Raw genomic sequence first — 18,425 nt, forward strand, 5'->3', positions numbered from 1 at the left:
TCTTGGGTCTATAGTCATTTAGGAGTCTGTTGTTAGTTTCCATGTACTTGTATAGTTTCCAGAGTTTTGCTTGTTTGATTTCCAGATTTTAATCCATTGTCGTCTGAAAGGATATCTGGAATGATTTCAATTTTTAAATATTTGCTGAGACTTGATGTGTTACCTAACATGTGGTCTATCCTGGAGAATGTTCCATGTGCTGAGGAAAAGAATGTGTATTCTCTAGTTGTTGGATAAAATGTTCTGTAGATATCTGCCAGGTCCAATTGATCTAAGTTGTATTTTAACTCCTGTGTTTCTGTGTTGGTTTGTTGCCTGGAAGATCTGTCCAATGCTGAGAGAGGGGTGTTCAGGTCACCCACTGTTATTGTATTAAGTTCTATGTCTCTCTTTAGGTCTAAGTGTGTTTGCTTTACATATCTGAGTGCTCCAGTGCTGTGTACATATATATTTGATTGTTACGTCTTCTAACTGATTATGTAATGGACTTCTTTGTCTCTTTTTATGGTTTTTGGTTTAAAGTCTCTTTTATTTGCTATAAAGAATAGCTACACCTTCTAGTTTTCAGTTTCTGTTTGCATGGTATATCTTTTTCCATCACTACACTTTTAGTGTATATGTCTTTATAGGTGAGGTGAGTTTCTTGAAGACAGCATATATTTGGGTCTAGCTTTTTAATCCAGTCAGTCAGTCTGTGTCTTTTGAATGAGGAGTTTAATCCATTTACATTCAGGGTTGTTGCTGACAAGTATTGCTTTACTCCTGTCATTATACTGAATTTTGTTTAGATGTTTTAAATATCATTTGTTCTTTTCTTCCCCTTTTACTTTTAATTGTCAATGTTAGTTTGATTTTTGAGGTGACGTGATTTAGCTACTTCCTCTTTTTCATTTGCATTTTGGTTTTATCAGCAGATTTTGCTCTTTGCTGTGAATTTGTGATTTTGATGATCATTTTTCAGATTCTGGATGAAGTACTCCTTTGAGAATTTCTTGCAGGGCTGTTGTGTGGTAGTGAACTCCCATATTTTTTGTTTGTGTGGGAAATATACTATTTCTCTTTCATTTCTGAAGGATAATCTAGCTGGATATAGAATTCTTGGCTGTTCTTTTTTATGTTTCACTGAGTGAATCCTTCAGTTCCAGGAGTTCTGCTACATTCATGGTTAAGGTATTAATCTCTTTGTAAATTTCCTCCTTCATATCCTGGATATTTTTTTCTTGTTTCATTGTGTTCGCTGATTGAGTATTTTCTTATCTCTTTGAGTTTTCTTAAGATCATTGTTCAGAATTCCTTTTCATACATTTCAAAGGGTTTCCTGCTCTATGGGGTCTGGTACTTGACAATTCCTTTATTCCTTTGGTGATTTCCTATCTTCTTGTTTATTTTTAGTTCTTGTATCTTTTTGTTGATGTCCAGTCATCTGGTAGAGCACTTGTTTCTTCTTTTTAAATTAATAATAATAATAATAATTATTATTATTATTACTTACATTCTGAGATGTCATTGTGGAGCAGTTGGGGGAAGGAGAGTGTCGGGATGAGGGGGATAGGTTGTTATTTTTAAACTTGTTTTGTTGAGATAAAATTCAAATAACATAAAATTCATCATTTCAACCATTTTAAAGTGTGAAATTCAACAGTTCTTGTTACACTTACAATGATTGTATAATCAGTACCACTATTAAATTTCAGACAATTTCTTCACCCCCAAAGTAAACCTAGCATCCATTATGCAGGCATTACTCATTTTCCACTTCTAGCTGCTGTCAAACACTATTGTATTTTGCCTCTATAAATTTGCTTATGCTCGACTTTCAAACAAATAAAATCAAATAATCTGTAACCTTTTATGTCTGGCTTTTTTCATTGAGTATAATGTTTTCTGTATTCATCCATTTTGTTGCAGGTATCAGTGCTTAATTCTTTTTTATGGCCAAATGATATTTCATTGCATGGATATACCATGTTTTATTTATTCATTCATCCATTGATAGGCATTCAGGTTGTTTTCACATTTTGGCTATTAAGAATAATTGTACTATGAACATTTGTGTGCAAGTTTTTGAGTGGACATAGGCTTTAATTTCTCTTGGGTGTATACCTCAGGCTGGATTTGCTTGGTCATATGGTAACTCTGTTTAACCTTTTAAGGAATTGCCAAAATATTTTCCAGTGACTATCATTTTATATTCTCACCAGCATTTTATGAGGTTCCTGTTTCTCCAAGTGCTCATCCACATTTATTATCTCCCTTTGTGAATATAGCCATCCTAATAGTTGGGAAATGTCATCTCATTCTGGTTTTTATCCACATTACCCTAATGAGTAGGGATATTGTGCATTTATTTTGTGTTGGTTGGACATCTGTGTCACACATTCCTGTATTATAATGTGTCTTGATAACTAGTAATTAAAATGTTCTCTGATAGAATATTTTTCTAATTTATACAAAAGTACAAAGCTAAAAAAATTACAAAGCTACAATTTACTCAATAAATTTATTTATTTAACTTTTACTGTGTTTAATGTTATTTTGTTAATGCATTGGTATTCTGTTTTTTTTTTTTTTTCCTTTTTGTCTTTTTTCGTGACCGGCAACGGATCGCAACCCTCAGTGTCGCGCCCGTACCGGACCGGGACCGGCAACAGGATCGCAAAAGTACAAAGCTAAAAAAATTACAAAGCTACAATTTACTCAATAAATTTATTTATTTAACTTTTACTGTGTTTAATGTTATTTTGTTAATGCATTGGTATTCTGTTTTTTTTTTTTTTCCTTTTTGTCTTTTTTCGTGACCGGCAACGGATTGCAACCCTCAGTGTCGCGCCCGTACCGGACCGGGACCGGCAACGGGATCGCAACCCTCGGTGTTGCTCCCACGCCTCGCTCAGCCAGTGAGCGGCCAGTCTGTATGTGGGATCCGAACCCTCAGTGGGAGCGCCTGCCGCGCTTCCCAAGCGGCGCACTGTAGCAGTGCGCCACCGGGCCGGCCCATTGGTATTCTGTTTTATAGAAATTATTTTCCTCTCAGGTTTCAAATTTATTAGGATAATATTGTTTATATCTGTCTCTAAAGGTTTAAAAAATACCTACACTGTCACTAATTTTATCTGCTATTTATTCTTAATATTGTCTTTGTACATTTTTCCTCAACATTGCAGTACCTCAATCTTATTTTCTTCAGTTTATTATAACTCAAGTAATACTTATTCTACATATTGTTACATTATACTATGTTACTTGAATTTACTCTGTGTTTCTTTTTTACAAATTACAGAATTTGACTTCTAGCACACATATTGGCAAGCATCATCTGTTCTACTAGGAGGCATTGCTGCTGTCTCATCTCTCCTGAATACTTTTAAACACAATGTATAACTTTGATATGGCACTTTCATTGTCTTTGGGTCTAATGCATTCTAATTGATCATTAGAAGTATTGCCCAGTGTTTAATATTTTAAAGTCCCTTAATGTACCTTTGTACAATTAGTATTGCATCATGGATAGCAAAGTTAATCTGTTTGATTAAAATATTTTATATTTGTTAAAACTTTCTTTGGCATAGAATTATATTAACTATTTCATATCTCAAAGTCAAATAAAAATGTAGGGATGAGTCTCTAAACAAAACTTTTTCTTTGATAAAACATAATTGCAATTTGGGGCATACACACAGACCAGAGTGGTCTTCAGTATGTCCAAAAAACAAAGAGACGGTTGAAGGGTTATTAGAAAAAAAAAAAAGAAAACTTTTTCTTTGATAAAACATAATTGCAATTTGGGGCATACACACAGACCAGGGTGGTCTTCAGTATGTCCAAAAAACAAAGAGACGGTTGAAGGGTTATTAGAAAAAAAAAAAAAAGTTACATATTGTTTTGAAAGAAAACTCTGGCATTAGTAAAGGTTTGGGGAGTTGGCAAGCTAATGGGTGAGTGAAGGTGGTAGGTAAAACTAGTCTTAAAGTCAGGGCAGTTTGTTTCAGCCGCTAGTAGGTAAAACTGGTCTTGTTACATATTGTTTTGAAAGAAAACTCTGGCATTAGTAAAGGTTTGGGGAGTTGGCAAGCTAATGGGTGAGTGAAGGTGGTGGGTAAAACTAGTCTTAAAGTCAGGGCAGTTTGTTTCAGCCGCTAGTAGGTAAAACTGGTCTTAAGGTTATAGCAGGTAATTTCAGTAGCTGGCTTGTGATATAATTCCTGGGCAGACACTTTGTGCCACAAGTGCTTCCTCCCCCGGCCCCCATCTCTCAACTCCAATTCAGTTGTGTATGACAACATAACTCCATATAATCAATTTTCACATATATATGCTGAAACTCATGTACATACAAGTTCACTATATGTCATTAGGTCAAGCTTGTTCATTGTATTGTTCAAACTTGAATCCTTAATAAATTTTATCTGCTTCGTCTAACAATAATCACAAAAGGTCCGTTGAATTTTTATATTATGATAAAGGAATTACCCAGTTTATTTTATGATCTTGTCAAATTTACTTCCTTTCATATTTGAACACAGCAATAATGTCCCTAAAAATCAGAACTATGACTGTCATCCCCACACATCTTGTCCTCAGCTCTTCCACAGACATTAAATGGCTCAATGATAGAACGTTTCAAACATTTGCAATGTGGACTCTACCCTGATCTGATGCCTTTCTTTCTAACCGACCAATCAGGATCATTGCTCAGTACAGAATATTCTACCTTCAAAGGGCCCCAAAATCTGGCTTGTTTTCTTTACCACACTTATGTTTATCAGCTCCAAATTAAACTCTAATTAAAATCCCGTAATCTGCTTCTTGTGCTCAATTTGCCCCACCCAGATCAATCTGTACATTTTTTGCTAGAAAATATTTTATATGTGCTACTCTCCTCTTTTCAAAACATCACATATTTCAAATTGTGATCATTCTTGTTAGACTTTAAGGTGAAGTTTCAAAAACGTGCTCTCCAATAGCCTGCATTGTCTGCTACATTATTTTTTTCCAGCTCCATCCCAGACCCTTTCTCCAGGCGCTGTTTCACTTCTCACTTTCTTGACTGATCATCACTCATGATTTTTCATTTCATTAAACTCTTCTCATACTTCTGTGTCCAGTTGATTCCAGGGAAATTTTAATTTATTGGTTTAAAGTTACATACTCACACAAACTTTCAATTTTCTTCAAATTATTAGAGCCCCTATTTTTATGAATTCCTAGACTCTAAACTTCTTTACTGCAATATTTAATAAAATGCAAATTATGAAATTATTTTGGAAAACATCTAATTCTGCACCTACCATTTCTACTATATTATAAATCCTATCGGGAGAGAGATTCAGTTGTTCATGCTCTTCCTGTTATATGACTGATCATTGTGATGCTTAAATCACTGCAAAGAAAGAGGAAATGACAGCACACTGTAAAAACAAAACACACAAAAACAGATAAAATTTAGAGTTATCTCACCAGTTTAGGAAATTGTGTATTCCTCCCACAGCAGGCAGAGCCCAGCCTATATATACTGGGTTCAGGGTTAATAAATACAAAGGGGATGAATGTAGGAAAATAAGCAGTGATTAATTTCAAGGTGTTCATAAATCAACAGGGATTATGAAAAAAGGCCAAAATATACAGATGGAGGAGAGGGTGTAAAATAATACAAAGGTGCTCACCAAAACAAAAATGCTTTGGGTTTTTCTGGACTCAGGAGAATCTGCAAGAGACTGGTCCTATGAAAGTGTTAGACCTGCTGCTGATGTCTACGATGGATGAAAGCCATGAAGCTGCTGGCCTGCATCATGAGTCCCAAACACAAAACATCCTAGGAAGATAATTATCCTGTATGTAGCAATCATGTGATTTTTAAAACTTCTTCCAAAAAGCATCCCCAATCATTTCTCTTTGTGATGATTTTGCTGTTCCACTTGGCAGGCACATACATACAAAAAACAGTATTTACCAGCATGTTCTGGATCCAGCACAGCATGCTGGTGGTCCCAATGTTCTTGGGAGCTTATTGTTTAAGCTCTGCACACCTGGAGTTGTTGGGGCTGATACTGATGGCCTGAGAATACTCAAGAGGCTGGTGGTGCCAATGCACTCACCACTGGCCTCTCTGAGAACTTAGAAAGGAAGTTTGCACCCAAAATCACTGATGAAATATTTACCCTAAAAGCTGCAAATGCCAAAGAGCTGGCTACAGTCAGGTGCTTGACAATCAAATCCATGGACTTTAATGTGCATTCGGTGAAATAAAGGAAGGTATAATGATAAAGAAATGCATTTCCCGGGACTCCAACCATGATCTGAGATTTAAAAACAAACAACAAAACTATGAACTGAGAGAGCAATTAAAACTTTCTAGTGAGCATCTCCAGTGAGACAGATTCGAGTGTTTTAGAGTGGTGGGGAGAGGCTTTTCCTTGTCCATGATGCCTAGAGGCAGACAGGGGCTCACATGGAGGAAACAGGAAATACTGAGGTATAAGATGAGAGACTGTTAAAGAAGAAAATGTGTCTTACTAAATTCCGTGCTTCCCTAAGTTGAACTTCTGCTAAAAATCCAATTTGCTGGTAATTATTTAATTATGAACAGAGAAATGAAAAAGTGCAAGAAACTTGAGAAAGGTTTGTCAATGGTTTGGAATGCATGGGAGAACTTGATGTCAAATATTGATATAATTAGAAACAAATTTGTGCAATTCATTCAATGCAAATTACTGTACAAGTGTAGATGCTATATATTTTAGTAATATAGATTATAAACTGAATAGAGAAGAAACAGATATTAACAAAAGAGTCCCTTTACACACACACAAAGCACCAAGTTAATATAGTTTAAAAGGGAAATTCTATTAATGAATTCATTGATAAACCAATGCTACTTAAACTATTACAGAATATGAAGTAGTCAATATTCCCAATAGTTTAGGGGAAAAGTATATCAGGGTGACAACAGAAGTTTCCATAGATTGATCCATATATAGTATGACAAATGACATATACACAGAAATTTTAAAATATTAAATAAAATATTAGTAAATATTGCATCAACACAATAAAATATTATACCACTGTCAAGTGCCCTTTATGTCAGGTATGCAAGTGTGACCCAGCATTAGGAAATACATTAATGCAATTAATTATACTAATCAAAATAAGGAGAAAATGATGTAATCATGTTTAAAAATGCAAAATTGAACTGGAAGAATTCTACAGAAATTTATGTTTATAAAACATTCAATCAATAAAGAATTGGTGAAAAATATTTCTGAATAAACTGAAAATAAATTTGTACAAATGAGAGAAATTACAACACATGTTTAGTAGGAAGATTCAACAATAGAAAGAGGTCAATAATTCTTTAGTAAATCTATAAATTGAATTTGACCCCAATGTAAGTACCATCTGATTGTTTTGTATAGATAGAAATTTTATCAAGAATAATGAACGTGATACTTATTATAAGGATATTTTAGTAAGGACTGTGTGAGTTAGTTTAATTCAAACTTACCCTTATTTTTCTTAAGCACCTTTTGGATGTCCAATCAAAATACCGGGGATAGTGACCTTTTCCTCGCTGGGCTCTGAATGGCAATATTTGTTTCTCCAGATCTATGACACTGTCAAAAGTTCTTAGCAATTGGTAATGAACTTTGGTTAGTTTATCAGCCTTTCTCAATTAGCAAATGCCTCAGAGGTATAAATATTACAAAATATTAATTTTATCTCCTGGGTTTTCCCTTCTTTTCAGGAATTTGTTTTATCAAGTCTTTTCTGTTTTTGTAGCTCTTCTATCTCTTCAAAAATGTTTTAAATTTCATCCTTCCTTTATAGTTGTTTTCAGCAAAAGGGCTGTTCTGACACTAATCAACCACTGACAGAAGTAAAATATTTTTACTTACTACAAGTATTTTCATATGTGTAGAGTGATGAGCAACAAAAAATTTTAAACAGACAACAGAATCCAAATGCTCTATTGTAACTACATTCCTAGAAATTTATGAAGCATTGCTTCTCTTATTTAACAAAGGACACAGCCACCAAGAATTCTAAATTACAAATGTTAGATATAAAGAAATTCAACTATACAAGAAAACCATAGGCAACAATGTAAAATGGGATGCATTTTCCCTTGTGTCTTTTTACTTCCTTTTTCTCCATTTTTCTCACGTTCCACTTTCTTTCTGCTGAGGACTCTGTACTGTTATGTTTCCCTATACATTCTTTTAGAAATCCTCCAGTAATACTAATTCAAACTAAGACCCATGAAGAGGACAGTGATAGACACCAAGAAATTACAGACAAATTACATAACTTCAGGCACTGGGAAAAGATTATGCAATGAATTTATAAATTAAATCTTGTTACGCAATTCCTTTTAAAGCTAATGGTTTTGGTTTTTACTCAAAATAATTGGTTTGTAATAGTTCCAATCATCATTTGTTTCTTCAATGTTTTAATTGCTATAAGCTTTTTTCCTAAGGTATTCCATGTTAATGCTCAGTCTTCTCCCTTCATTTCTTGATTTAGACCTTTTTATAACTACTGTATAATTTATATAAATAATGCAATCTTCTGTACATTATAAAAATAATATTAATTGAAACTAAGCTCATCATATATTTTACACTTGTTTTGCTTCCTCTGGAAACTTTAATAAATGTTGTATTTTCTGGCAATAATGAATCAATTTATTTTGATTCATCTTTCTGGATACAGTAATAATATAAATGCAGAAACAAAATTAAATATAAATTAGAAGCAATGTAAAACAAATTTTATGAGTAATACTGAATAAAATATAGACCTGAGTATTTCTTAGCTATTTGAATATCCTAGTACAGCTCATAAAGGAGGAAAAAAATTAATTCCTTTGGGATAGGAAGAATACGAGTAAAGATCAGAGATATCTAGAATCTTGACATTGTTTCTCATCTTCAAAATGAGGGGCTGGCAATCTATGATACTTAGGCCAAATTTATCCAGATAACTGCTTCTCAAGAAAGTTATGTTGGAACATAAACATACCATTTCTTTTGCCATTTTCTATGGCTGTTTTAGTGCAGATTTGCATAGTTGTAGCAGAGATGATCTGGCTTGGAAGCATAAAATATTTCCTATGACCCTTTACACAAATTCTGTTCACCCTGCTCAAGACCTAGGGATTCATCCCTTTAGAAAATAATTTCAAGTTTTACTTTCAGAATTCATCTGGCAAGTTAAAACAACATGCATATACCTGAACAAACTCTGAGTAACAAAGTACATGTGTTAAATTTTGACATCTTTTATTGTTATGTAAAAAAAATCTAATTTCATTCAATATTACTATCACAATGTGAAATAGTATCCTGAGAAATATAAACATCCAGAAAATCTCACTTTCCAGTTAGGAGGGTCAATTTTTTCAAATGACAATTTTAAGGCTGTGGTGGTTGTTTATCTGTAGAGAAATCATGTAAGTTTAACTTAGGAATCAAGGTTCTCGCTCTTCAACTTGCCAGCAAAAGCGATCATTCATTAACACATGTCTACACATCACCTATCTGTAGTATAGCAGAATTTGGTGACAGGTTTACATTTAAAGCAATGGACTTCTAAGTAACATACAAACCTAAAATGAAAATCCACTTGCCAACATAAGTTGAGGTTTGGAGGCCTGAATAATTAAGTTACTTAACTGAAGATGTTCTGGGAGCTGTGATTTTGAAAGACCCTTTTGATCTATCTAGGTGATTGCTGACTGAGTCACACAAATCAAATTTATGTCTTTACGATCAAAATATGTTATGGGGCTTCTCACGATAAGGTAAGCTTCAGCATTACCCAAGAGTGTTTTAAATGCTCACACCTGGACCTAATTCCCCTGCCCCTAGACGTGGTTCTTAAAATCAATGTGTAACAAGTTTCACAGGTGATTCTGATGCCCTTGGAGGATTGAGAACCACTGATTATAAATTTCTTAGAATTAAAATCCTTTAAATTTTTGCAGAGGAAGAATTTAATGACAAATTGAAGCATTTTCTCTTCAGTTTTAATGCAATTTATATAAATACAAAAAAAAAAAGGCAGCTTTTATCAGGTTACCCTAACCAAAAGACCCTTGAGCTCCTCTACTATCTTTTTATGCTCCAACAGACAAAACACTTCTTAAAAATCAAAAAAAGACCGTGCTCTTTAAAAATAATTGAAACCCCATATGTAAAACTGATAAAAGCCTAGAGACTATGATTAGAGGCAGGACTAAGCTCTGGATCCAAGCTTACTTGACCCCATGTTTTAGTCTGTTTGTGCAGATATAACAGAACCCCTGAGACTGGGCAATTTGTAATGAACAGAAATTAATTTTTCTCACAGTTCTAAAGGCAGGGGAGTCCAAGATCAAGGCACCAGCATCTGGTGAGGTCCTTCCTCCTGTGCCCTCAGAGAAGAAGAATGCCATGTCCTTCCATGGCAGAAAGCCAAAGGGCAAAAGAGTTGCAAAAGGGAGCCAAACTAGCCCTTTTGTAATGGCATCAATCCCACCCATGAGGGCTCCACCCTAACCTCCCAATGATCCCATCTCCTAACACTGCCACAAGGGCAACAAAATTTCAACGTGAGTTTTGGAAGGGACACTCAAACCAGAGCACCTGTACACCTCTCCTCCCCCTTGTATTTTGACCACCCTCAGAGAGTATTTCCTGAAACATACATGATGAGGTGTCTGTGGTGATGCTTTATCTTTCTAAAACTTTTTAAAAGTCATATTTCAGTGTGTCTTTAAGGATGAAATTTTCTAAATGAAGATATATTAAAATAGTTATTTTGTTCATTTAGATTAGCTTCTGTGATTCTTTATTCTGGACTCCAAGAGGGCCCTCATTTGCATGTCATGGTGAAGGAAGCAGCATTAACCTGGCAGGATCTCAAGTTCTACTGATTAGGGACTGGACTGTAGATCAGACAGGGCTGAACTATTTGCCCTTTGCCCCTCTGCTCTTGTTCTCCTGCTTCTGGACATGCCCACAGGACCCTTCTTGCACAAGCCTCACCTCACCTGTGGCTGAGTCCCAAGCATCACATAACCAGAAACATTCCTTGGTCTGGCCCAGGTGGGTCTCTGGTGAAGTGTCAGGAAGGAGAAGTGTTGTCATCTAATAGGTGGGAGCCACACCTGCCATCTGAGAGGCAACTACAGGCTGGTGCACCCTGCTAGCCCCTTTCTCACTCTAGACACTGAAACTATTTCACCTGGACTTGGAGATGGGGCTCAGTTCCCTCTCTCCCTCTATCCAAGCCTCCCCACAACGGATCCCCTTCCATAGTGACCCTTTAACAAATGTGAAGGAGAAACCACTTGAAAGAAAAGGAAAGACACCCCCTAAAAGGCAAGTCAGTCACCCGCCAAAATGAGAAATGACTTGGACTGTTTGTGGGACGCCGGAGGAAAGTGGAGATGTGGACACCAAATCTAGGATATTTGGTTGTGTTTCTTTTGGGAAAGGGGATCAGAAATATCTTATAGTCACCAAAGGGTCTGAGGAAGTTGAGCAATGATCTCCTGGAGCAAGATTCCTCTTGTTCGCCCTCCCACTGGTTAAACAGCCTTGTTAAATGTCCCACTAATACGGATCAGGGTGGACTACTCAGTTCCAGGCACCTGAAGGTGGCCAGTCACCTAAATTCCCTCTGATTCCACAGGGTCAGAATGCAAAACAGAGGAAGAAGAGAACTGATGGAGGAGAGTTTGCATAGGATTGGAGTGATGGGAGCTGCTGTGGGGATGTACCCTGGGGGTCTATGTGGTTTAGTGCAAGACTGAATGCATCTGAGATAGAGGGCAACAGGAGAGGAATCACCATGGGAAGAGGGGAAGACGATGCCCTATAACCACACTCAATTTCTGACACAAACAACAGTCTGAGAATCCTTGCTGTGCATATGTGTACTTTCACTGTGGGGAACTTCACATTTCAGCATCAACATGGAAACTCAGGGCTGAGAGCGGAGACACAGGTGGCACAGGGACAAAATGTGTGCTTACCTCTATCACTACCAAGCAGAGCCAGGTCTTATGCTGGTGTGTAGTACATGAGACAGGTGAAGGAAATGATTTGATGTGATTCCAAGTTGTCAATTGTAGAGAATTTTTCTTATATTAGTCCATTTCTGTTGCTTATAATTTTATACCTGAAACTGGGTAATTTATAAATAAACAAAATTTATTTCTTAGTTTTGGAGTCTTTGAAGTACAAGGTCCCAGGAACACATCTGGTGAGGGCCTTGTGGGTTGGAACTCTACAGGGTCTCATGGCAACCGGGTATCACATGGTGAGAATGGGCTGAGCAAGAGAGCTAAACTTCCCACTGGATCTCCTCATGAAGCCAGCAGAACTATGCCCATTGTAACTCATTACTTCATGAATGGATTAAGCCATTCACAATGGCAATGTCCTCATGATCCAATCTCCTTTCAAAGGCCTCACCTTTCAAATACCATAATTGGATTTCCCACCCTCTTAGCACTGTTACAATGGGGGTGGAGCTTGGGGGGAGTAAGTTTGGGGGGGAGACATTCAATCCACAGCATATATAATCATTATTGTAAAAGTTCTAAATTAAATATCTTCTTCATAAAAATAGAGATAAAGCATTCTTTTCTCAAAATATTTCAGAGTAAAATATTTCAGTTCCCACTTTTTTCTTTAATTGGATCAACACACCAATAACAATAACAAAACCTAGATGAAATATGCAAAACAACTATTTTAAGGTATTGGAGTGCAACCTCTTCAGACAGGATTTGTTGAGGTACAATACATGAGAAAGAGGAAGTCCAATGATGTATCATTTCCACACTCACTGTTTTCAAGCATTTGGAAATTAATACCATGGGAGGCAAAAAATAAAAAATATAGATTCATTTTAAAGTATAAACTTTAAAGGCCCGAGAGTTGTGAAAATAGAGAGGACTTAAAGAACTAAAACTACATAAAGAGAAGAGCACTTGTTAGGAGAAGTGAGAAAACTACACATTCCCCTACCTCAGAGAATTGGCTTAGTTCAGACCCTGAAAATCATAGGCAGAAAGACACTACTGGGAAATAAAAATAAGCAGATGAATGTATGGACATGTGGAGTGGGTGGGTGGATTGAAACCTAGAGAATCACCACACATGGGACTGCTTTTCCCCAAAGGCTATTGTGTGGGGACAGGAGAAGAAAAGCAGTATTATTTCTCAGTCCCACGGTATTTTGAAAATAACATCCAACTACAGAAAGATGCATGCAATAAATTAAGAATGAACCTAAAGGCATGGGGGTCAGATTGAATCTAATCAAAGCTGCAACCCAGCCAAAGTTCATTTCAATTCCTGAGGGGAAGAAAGTTGACGGGTCCTCACTCGAGAGAGAATAGACAACATCTCTGGGTAAAACAAGAATTTCAGTTCCTTCCTTTTTATTAGGCAATATCTCGCATACAATTTTAAAAAACATGATCTGTGTTTGTGTTAGAAACAAAGAAAAAAAGAGACAAGACAAATAAACCCACACATCTTTAGACTGGAGTCAGGAGAAAAGTAATTTATAGTAACTGTAAGTATGTAGTGCAAAATAGAGAAAATAGTAAGAAGTGACTGAAAAGATAAAGAAGTGCACAAGTGCTGAGTTTGACAAGCTATGGTCCATGGGTGGAGGTGTTTAACAAACATTACACATAGAAAACATTTGCAAACTTATAAAAGCAGCCACATAAAATATACAAACTAGAGCACAGAAATATTTGAGGAGGGTGTTGCATATCCCTCAGAAAAACATGGGCTAGATTAATTATAAGCATCTATGTTCTGTTTTCCCATGTTTGAAACAGGGATATTAATAATTTCCAAATGTGTACCCAAGAACGGAGCCTTCTCTTGTCATTCTGGTAGAGAAGCTCCAACTTTATTTCTCAGCCTCTGCATGTATGGAGGGGCTGGGACTCGAGAGACTCATTTCTAGTTGGTGATTTGTAGATTCATGGTCATTGTCACTGGAAAATATGTGCAAGATCAGATTGTCATGGCTCCTTTCTATTCTGCCACCTTTGCTAAACAGTATTCTGCCTGTCCCTAGAAGGGTCAGTGCTTTTTTTTATTACATAAATTAGTGTAAGTATATAAGGCATCCTGAAAATAGGATACTCCAAATGTCTCCACTCTTCTTCCATGTCCTCATTTGTTTTAGAAAAAAGCCCTTGGCAACAAAATTCTATTGCACAGAATGACACTCTGATTCTGATTTCTGGGAAATGTTCACACTAATGTACCCACAATTACAAAGGACTGCCAATTTTTATTTGAATAGATTCATTTCCAATTACTTTAAATATTTTGCAGTATTAAATTTTAAAAGGAGGTAAATTTTACAACATACTGCCTATATTTAACACTGTAATATTTACTTAAAAATTTGCTATGATGGTTGACCTTATGTAAGTATTTTTATCACAAAGAAAAAATAATGAAAAGAGCAAAGGACAAAACCTTTGGAGGGGATAAATGTGTTTATGGCTTAGATGGCATATATGATTTCATGAGTGTAAATGTATCTCTAAGTTGTACACATTAAACATGTATACGTTCTTGTACTGTCAATTACACTTCAATAAAGTGGTTTCTAAATAAAGGAGGCAAAGTTATGTACCATGACATTTTACCTGTTAAGTGTGTGTTTAATAATCGATGTTTCATTTTATCATTGCCATGTACACATATACCACTAATATTATAGTTAGGACATATAATTTTTGTGTTCTACATGTATCAGTTCTATTCAATGTTATTTTCTAATTGGCCCCAATTTATGTGTTTAAAACTGTATAAAAAGCCTAGAATTTTACCAACATTAGATAACATTAGATTATTCAGCAACAGCACTTACTACCTGCATTTCTGCCACTACTAATTGTGTTTAATCTTTGTTACTTATTACAAAATTCTGCATTCAATACTCCCAGATCACTTCAGAATTTTACATTTTATCCTACATGTTTTCAACAACAAATCTTTGGTCAAAATTCCAATTTTTTGCAAAATCATATGCTTAATGGCTTTTTAAATTTTTCTTACAGTTTGACTTTTCAGACATGAAATCTACATGAAGGCTTTTCCACTTTTGTATCAGACTGTTTTCTCCTCAGTGGCCAAATACTGCTATTAACTAAGGAATAAGTAATAACTGAAGAGTTTCCTTCATTCATGACATTGGGAGTGTTTTATACCATGTGAATCCTGGCCTAATATATAAGTGTTACTCTATTAATAAAACAATTTCTCATTGAATAACTTCTCCACTATGAATATCTGGAATTGTCCAAGAGGCTTCATCTACCTAGCAACAAATATTTTCACTTATTTACTGTTTGAGCAGTTACCCCACGCTGAATTTTCTTGTGCATACCAAGACTGGTGTTTAGCTAAATAAGAGTGTACAGCAATTGCAGTTAGGGTTCTTCTCTTGTGGATTTTATTCAATTCTTTAAAGGATGAATTATAAATGAGGTTATTTCCACATTGTTGACAAGCACAGAATTTCTCTGAGATGTGCTTCCCCCCTTTTGTTAAACAGAGCTGTGGATAAAGATTCTTCCATATTCATTTGATTTATAGTGTGAGTTCTCTCATGCTGTACATGATCAGTCCAATGTCTACAGTTTGAGCCACATAGATAAAATACATATGGAATCTCTCCATCTTAAACTAACTTAGGTTGAGTGAAGCAGTAATGATGGCTAAAGCTTCTTCCACAATTACAGACATAATGTTTCTTCAATGTGTTAGTCCTCTAGTGTATTTAGGGGTTGAAGCTATGTCTGAAGAATCGTCCACATTTATTGTCTTTATAGTGTGAGTTCTCTCATGTTGTCTAAGGTTAAAACATTTACTGAAGGCTTTCCCACATAGAGCACATTTATATGGTTTCTCTCCAGTGTGAACTCTCTTATGAAGTCTAAAATTATAACTTCTATTGAAGGCTTTACCACATATATTGCATTCATATGGTTTCTCTCCAGTGTGTGTTCTCTCATGTCGTCTAAGGACAGAAGAGTGATTGAAGGCTTTTCCACACAGATGGCATTCATACGGTTTCTCTCCAGTGTGAGTTCTCTTGTGTCGTCTAAGGTCAGAAGATTCCGTGAAGGCTTTGCCACATACATGACAGTTGTATGGTTTTTCTCCAGTGTGAGTTCTCTCATGTCGTTTAAGCACAGAAGATTCAGTGAAGGCTTTTCCACAAAAATGACATCCGTGTGGTTTCTCTCCATTGTGACTCCTCTCATGTTGTTTAAGGTGAGAACATTGAGAGAAGGCTTTTCCACACAGATGACATTCATATGGTTTCTCTCCACTGTGAGTTCTCTCATGTTGTCTAAGGTTAAAACATTTACTGAAGGCTTTCCCACATAGAGCACATTTATATGGTTTCTCTCCAGTGTGAACTCTCTTATGAAGTCTAAAATTATAACTTCTATTGAAGGCTTTACCACATATATTGCATTCATATGGTTTCTCTCCAGTGTGTGTTCTCTCATGTCGTCTAAGGACAGAAGAGTGATTGAAGGCTTTTCCACACAGATGGCATTCATACGGTTTCTCTCCAGTGTGAGTTCTCTTGTGTCGTCTAAGGTCAGAAGATTCCGTGAAGGCTTTGCCACATACATGACAGTTGTATGGTTTTTCTCCAGTGTGAGTTCTCTCATGTCGTTTAAGCACAGAAGATTCAGTGAAGGCTTTTCCACAAAAATGACATCCGTGTGGTTTCTCTCCATTGTGACTCCTCTCATGTTGTTTAAGGTGAGAACATTGAGAGAAGGCTTTTCCACACAGATGACATTCATATGGTTTCTCTCCACTGTGAGTTCTCTCATGTTGTCTAAGGTTAAAACATTTACTGAAGGCTTTCCCACATAGAGCACATTTATATGGTTTCTCTCCAGTGTGAACCTGTAAGGTATAATGACAATACCTAAGGAATTTTTCCCATATGCCTTTGCCTACATTTCAGAAACATCACTAACTTAAGAAATCTTCATTTAGTAACTCTTAGGGCCTACTCACTCACTGACCATGCTGCTCCTCTTAGTGAAGCACACAGCTTCTTGGAGCTCACCTGGACTCTGGCCTTGCAGAACACTTATTCCTTCTGAGAGTTCTTTTCCTTGCTCCAAAGGGAAAAGCACACCTGATTTGCAGAGCTGTTTGCCTGTTTGTGGAGAAAAAAGATACATGGATTTTGAGTTTTGTGCTGATAACACACGGTCACCTAGAACAGTGCCGACTAATGAGGAAGGTCACCCAGGGAAGAGTACATTGAAAACAACATCAACAGTCTTTCATGAGCAAAGGTATAACTCCTGAATGTGTTCCCAAAGACATTAAAGACCAATAATTGCTGGTGCCCATGCCTAAGTTCAAAGACAGACTACAGAATCCTCACTATTTTCAATCAGTGAGAAATTACAAGTTTTCAGTGTTTGAATATTCAAAAATAATCCAATAAACACATGCTCCATCAGAACAATCTAGATTCTCTGTGCAAGAGATCCTACAGCAGAATAACAATATTTTAAAAATCAGTACATTTATCTTTCTATTTAAAAACAGTGAGTTGCCAACACTGTTCTGAGTGTCGAAGATTGAGTAGCAAGAAGAACAACACTGTGGTCAGAAAGATTACATTCTACTGGGATAAAAAATTAATATAAGTGAAAAGTAAAGAAACAAATAGCTCTCAGGTAGTTGTAAAAGTCATGAAAGAATCCAGGCAGAGTTTGGAATGACAGGTAGAAAAGCTCTTCTAACACTTGTAGAATGAATTAATAAATCAATGAAAGAATGAATACACACACACACACGCACGCACGCATGCAACAAATATTAAGAGACTCACCAACAGAGACTAGATGACTAATGTTCTCTAGCATCACATCTCTAAACAGCTTTCTCTGGGATGTGTCCAGCAGGTCCCATTCTTCCTGGGTGAAGTCTACAACTATATCCTCAAAGGTCATGGATTCCTAAAACATTACAGACATTCTGCTTCTAGCAGGGCCATCTCTACCAATATTAAGGGGAGCATGGTCAAAGAGACAGGGTGATATGTACAGAAAGTTCAGTATTTGGGATTCTCGTCACATTGTTCTTAGTCTGACCTGGGCATTTACCTGACTTTCAGATATACTTAAAGACATAATACATTATAAATACATAAAACTCCACAAAAAGAAATACTAAGTGTGGCATAACCTGGAGATTTCCCAGTGAACTTGCAATTATAATTCTAGATGCAAATTATAAAATTTACACTTAGAAATTTGTTATTAAAATTCTCCTCTCCACCAACTTTAAGTAAATTCACAGACTCAGCACAAGGCAAGCAGTATCCATGATTTGCCACATTTTTTTTTT

General features: G+C 36.1%; 1 protein-coding gene across 1 annotated transcript; it reads right to left on the reverse strand.

Annotated features, from left to right (window-relative positions):
* Positions 1-13,545: 13,545 nt before the first annotated feature.
* LOC103582718 (zinc finger protein 596-like) lies at positions 13,546-16,931 on the reverse strand (the record flags this gene model as incomplete). The annotated part of the gene is made up of 1 exon (XM_008564236.1): positions 13,546-16,931. A coding segment is annotated over one exon (1,146 nt), but the record flags the coding sequence as incomplete, so codon positions are not given.
* Between the last annotated feature and the right edge of the window lie 1,494 nt (positions 16,932-18,425).

Source organism: Galeopterus variegatus, unplaced genomic scaffold, assembly GCF_000696425.1.
Source record: "Galeopterus variegatus unplaced genomic scaffold, G_variegatus-3.0.2 Scaffold17543, whole genome shotgun sequence".
Taxonomy (NCBI): domain Eukaryota; kingdom Metazoa; phylum Chordata; class Mammalia; order Dermoptera; family Cynocephalidae; genus Galeopterus; species Galeopterus variegatus.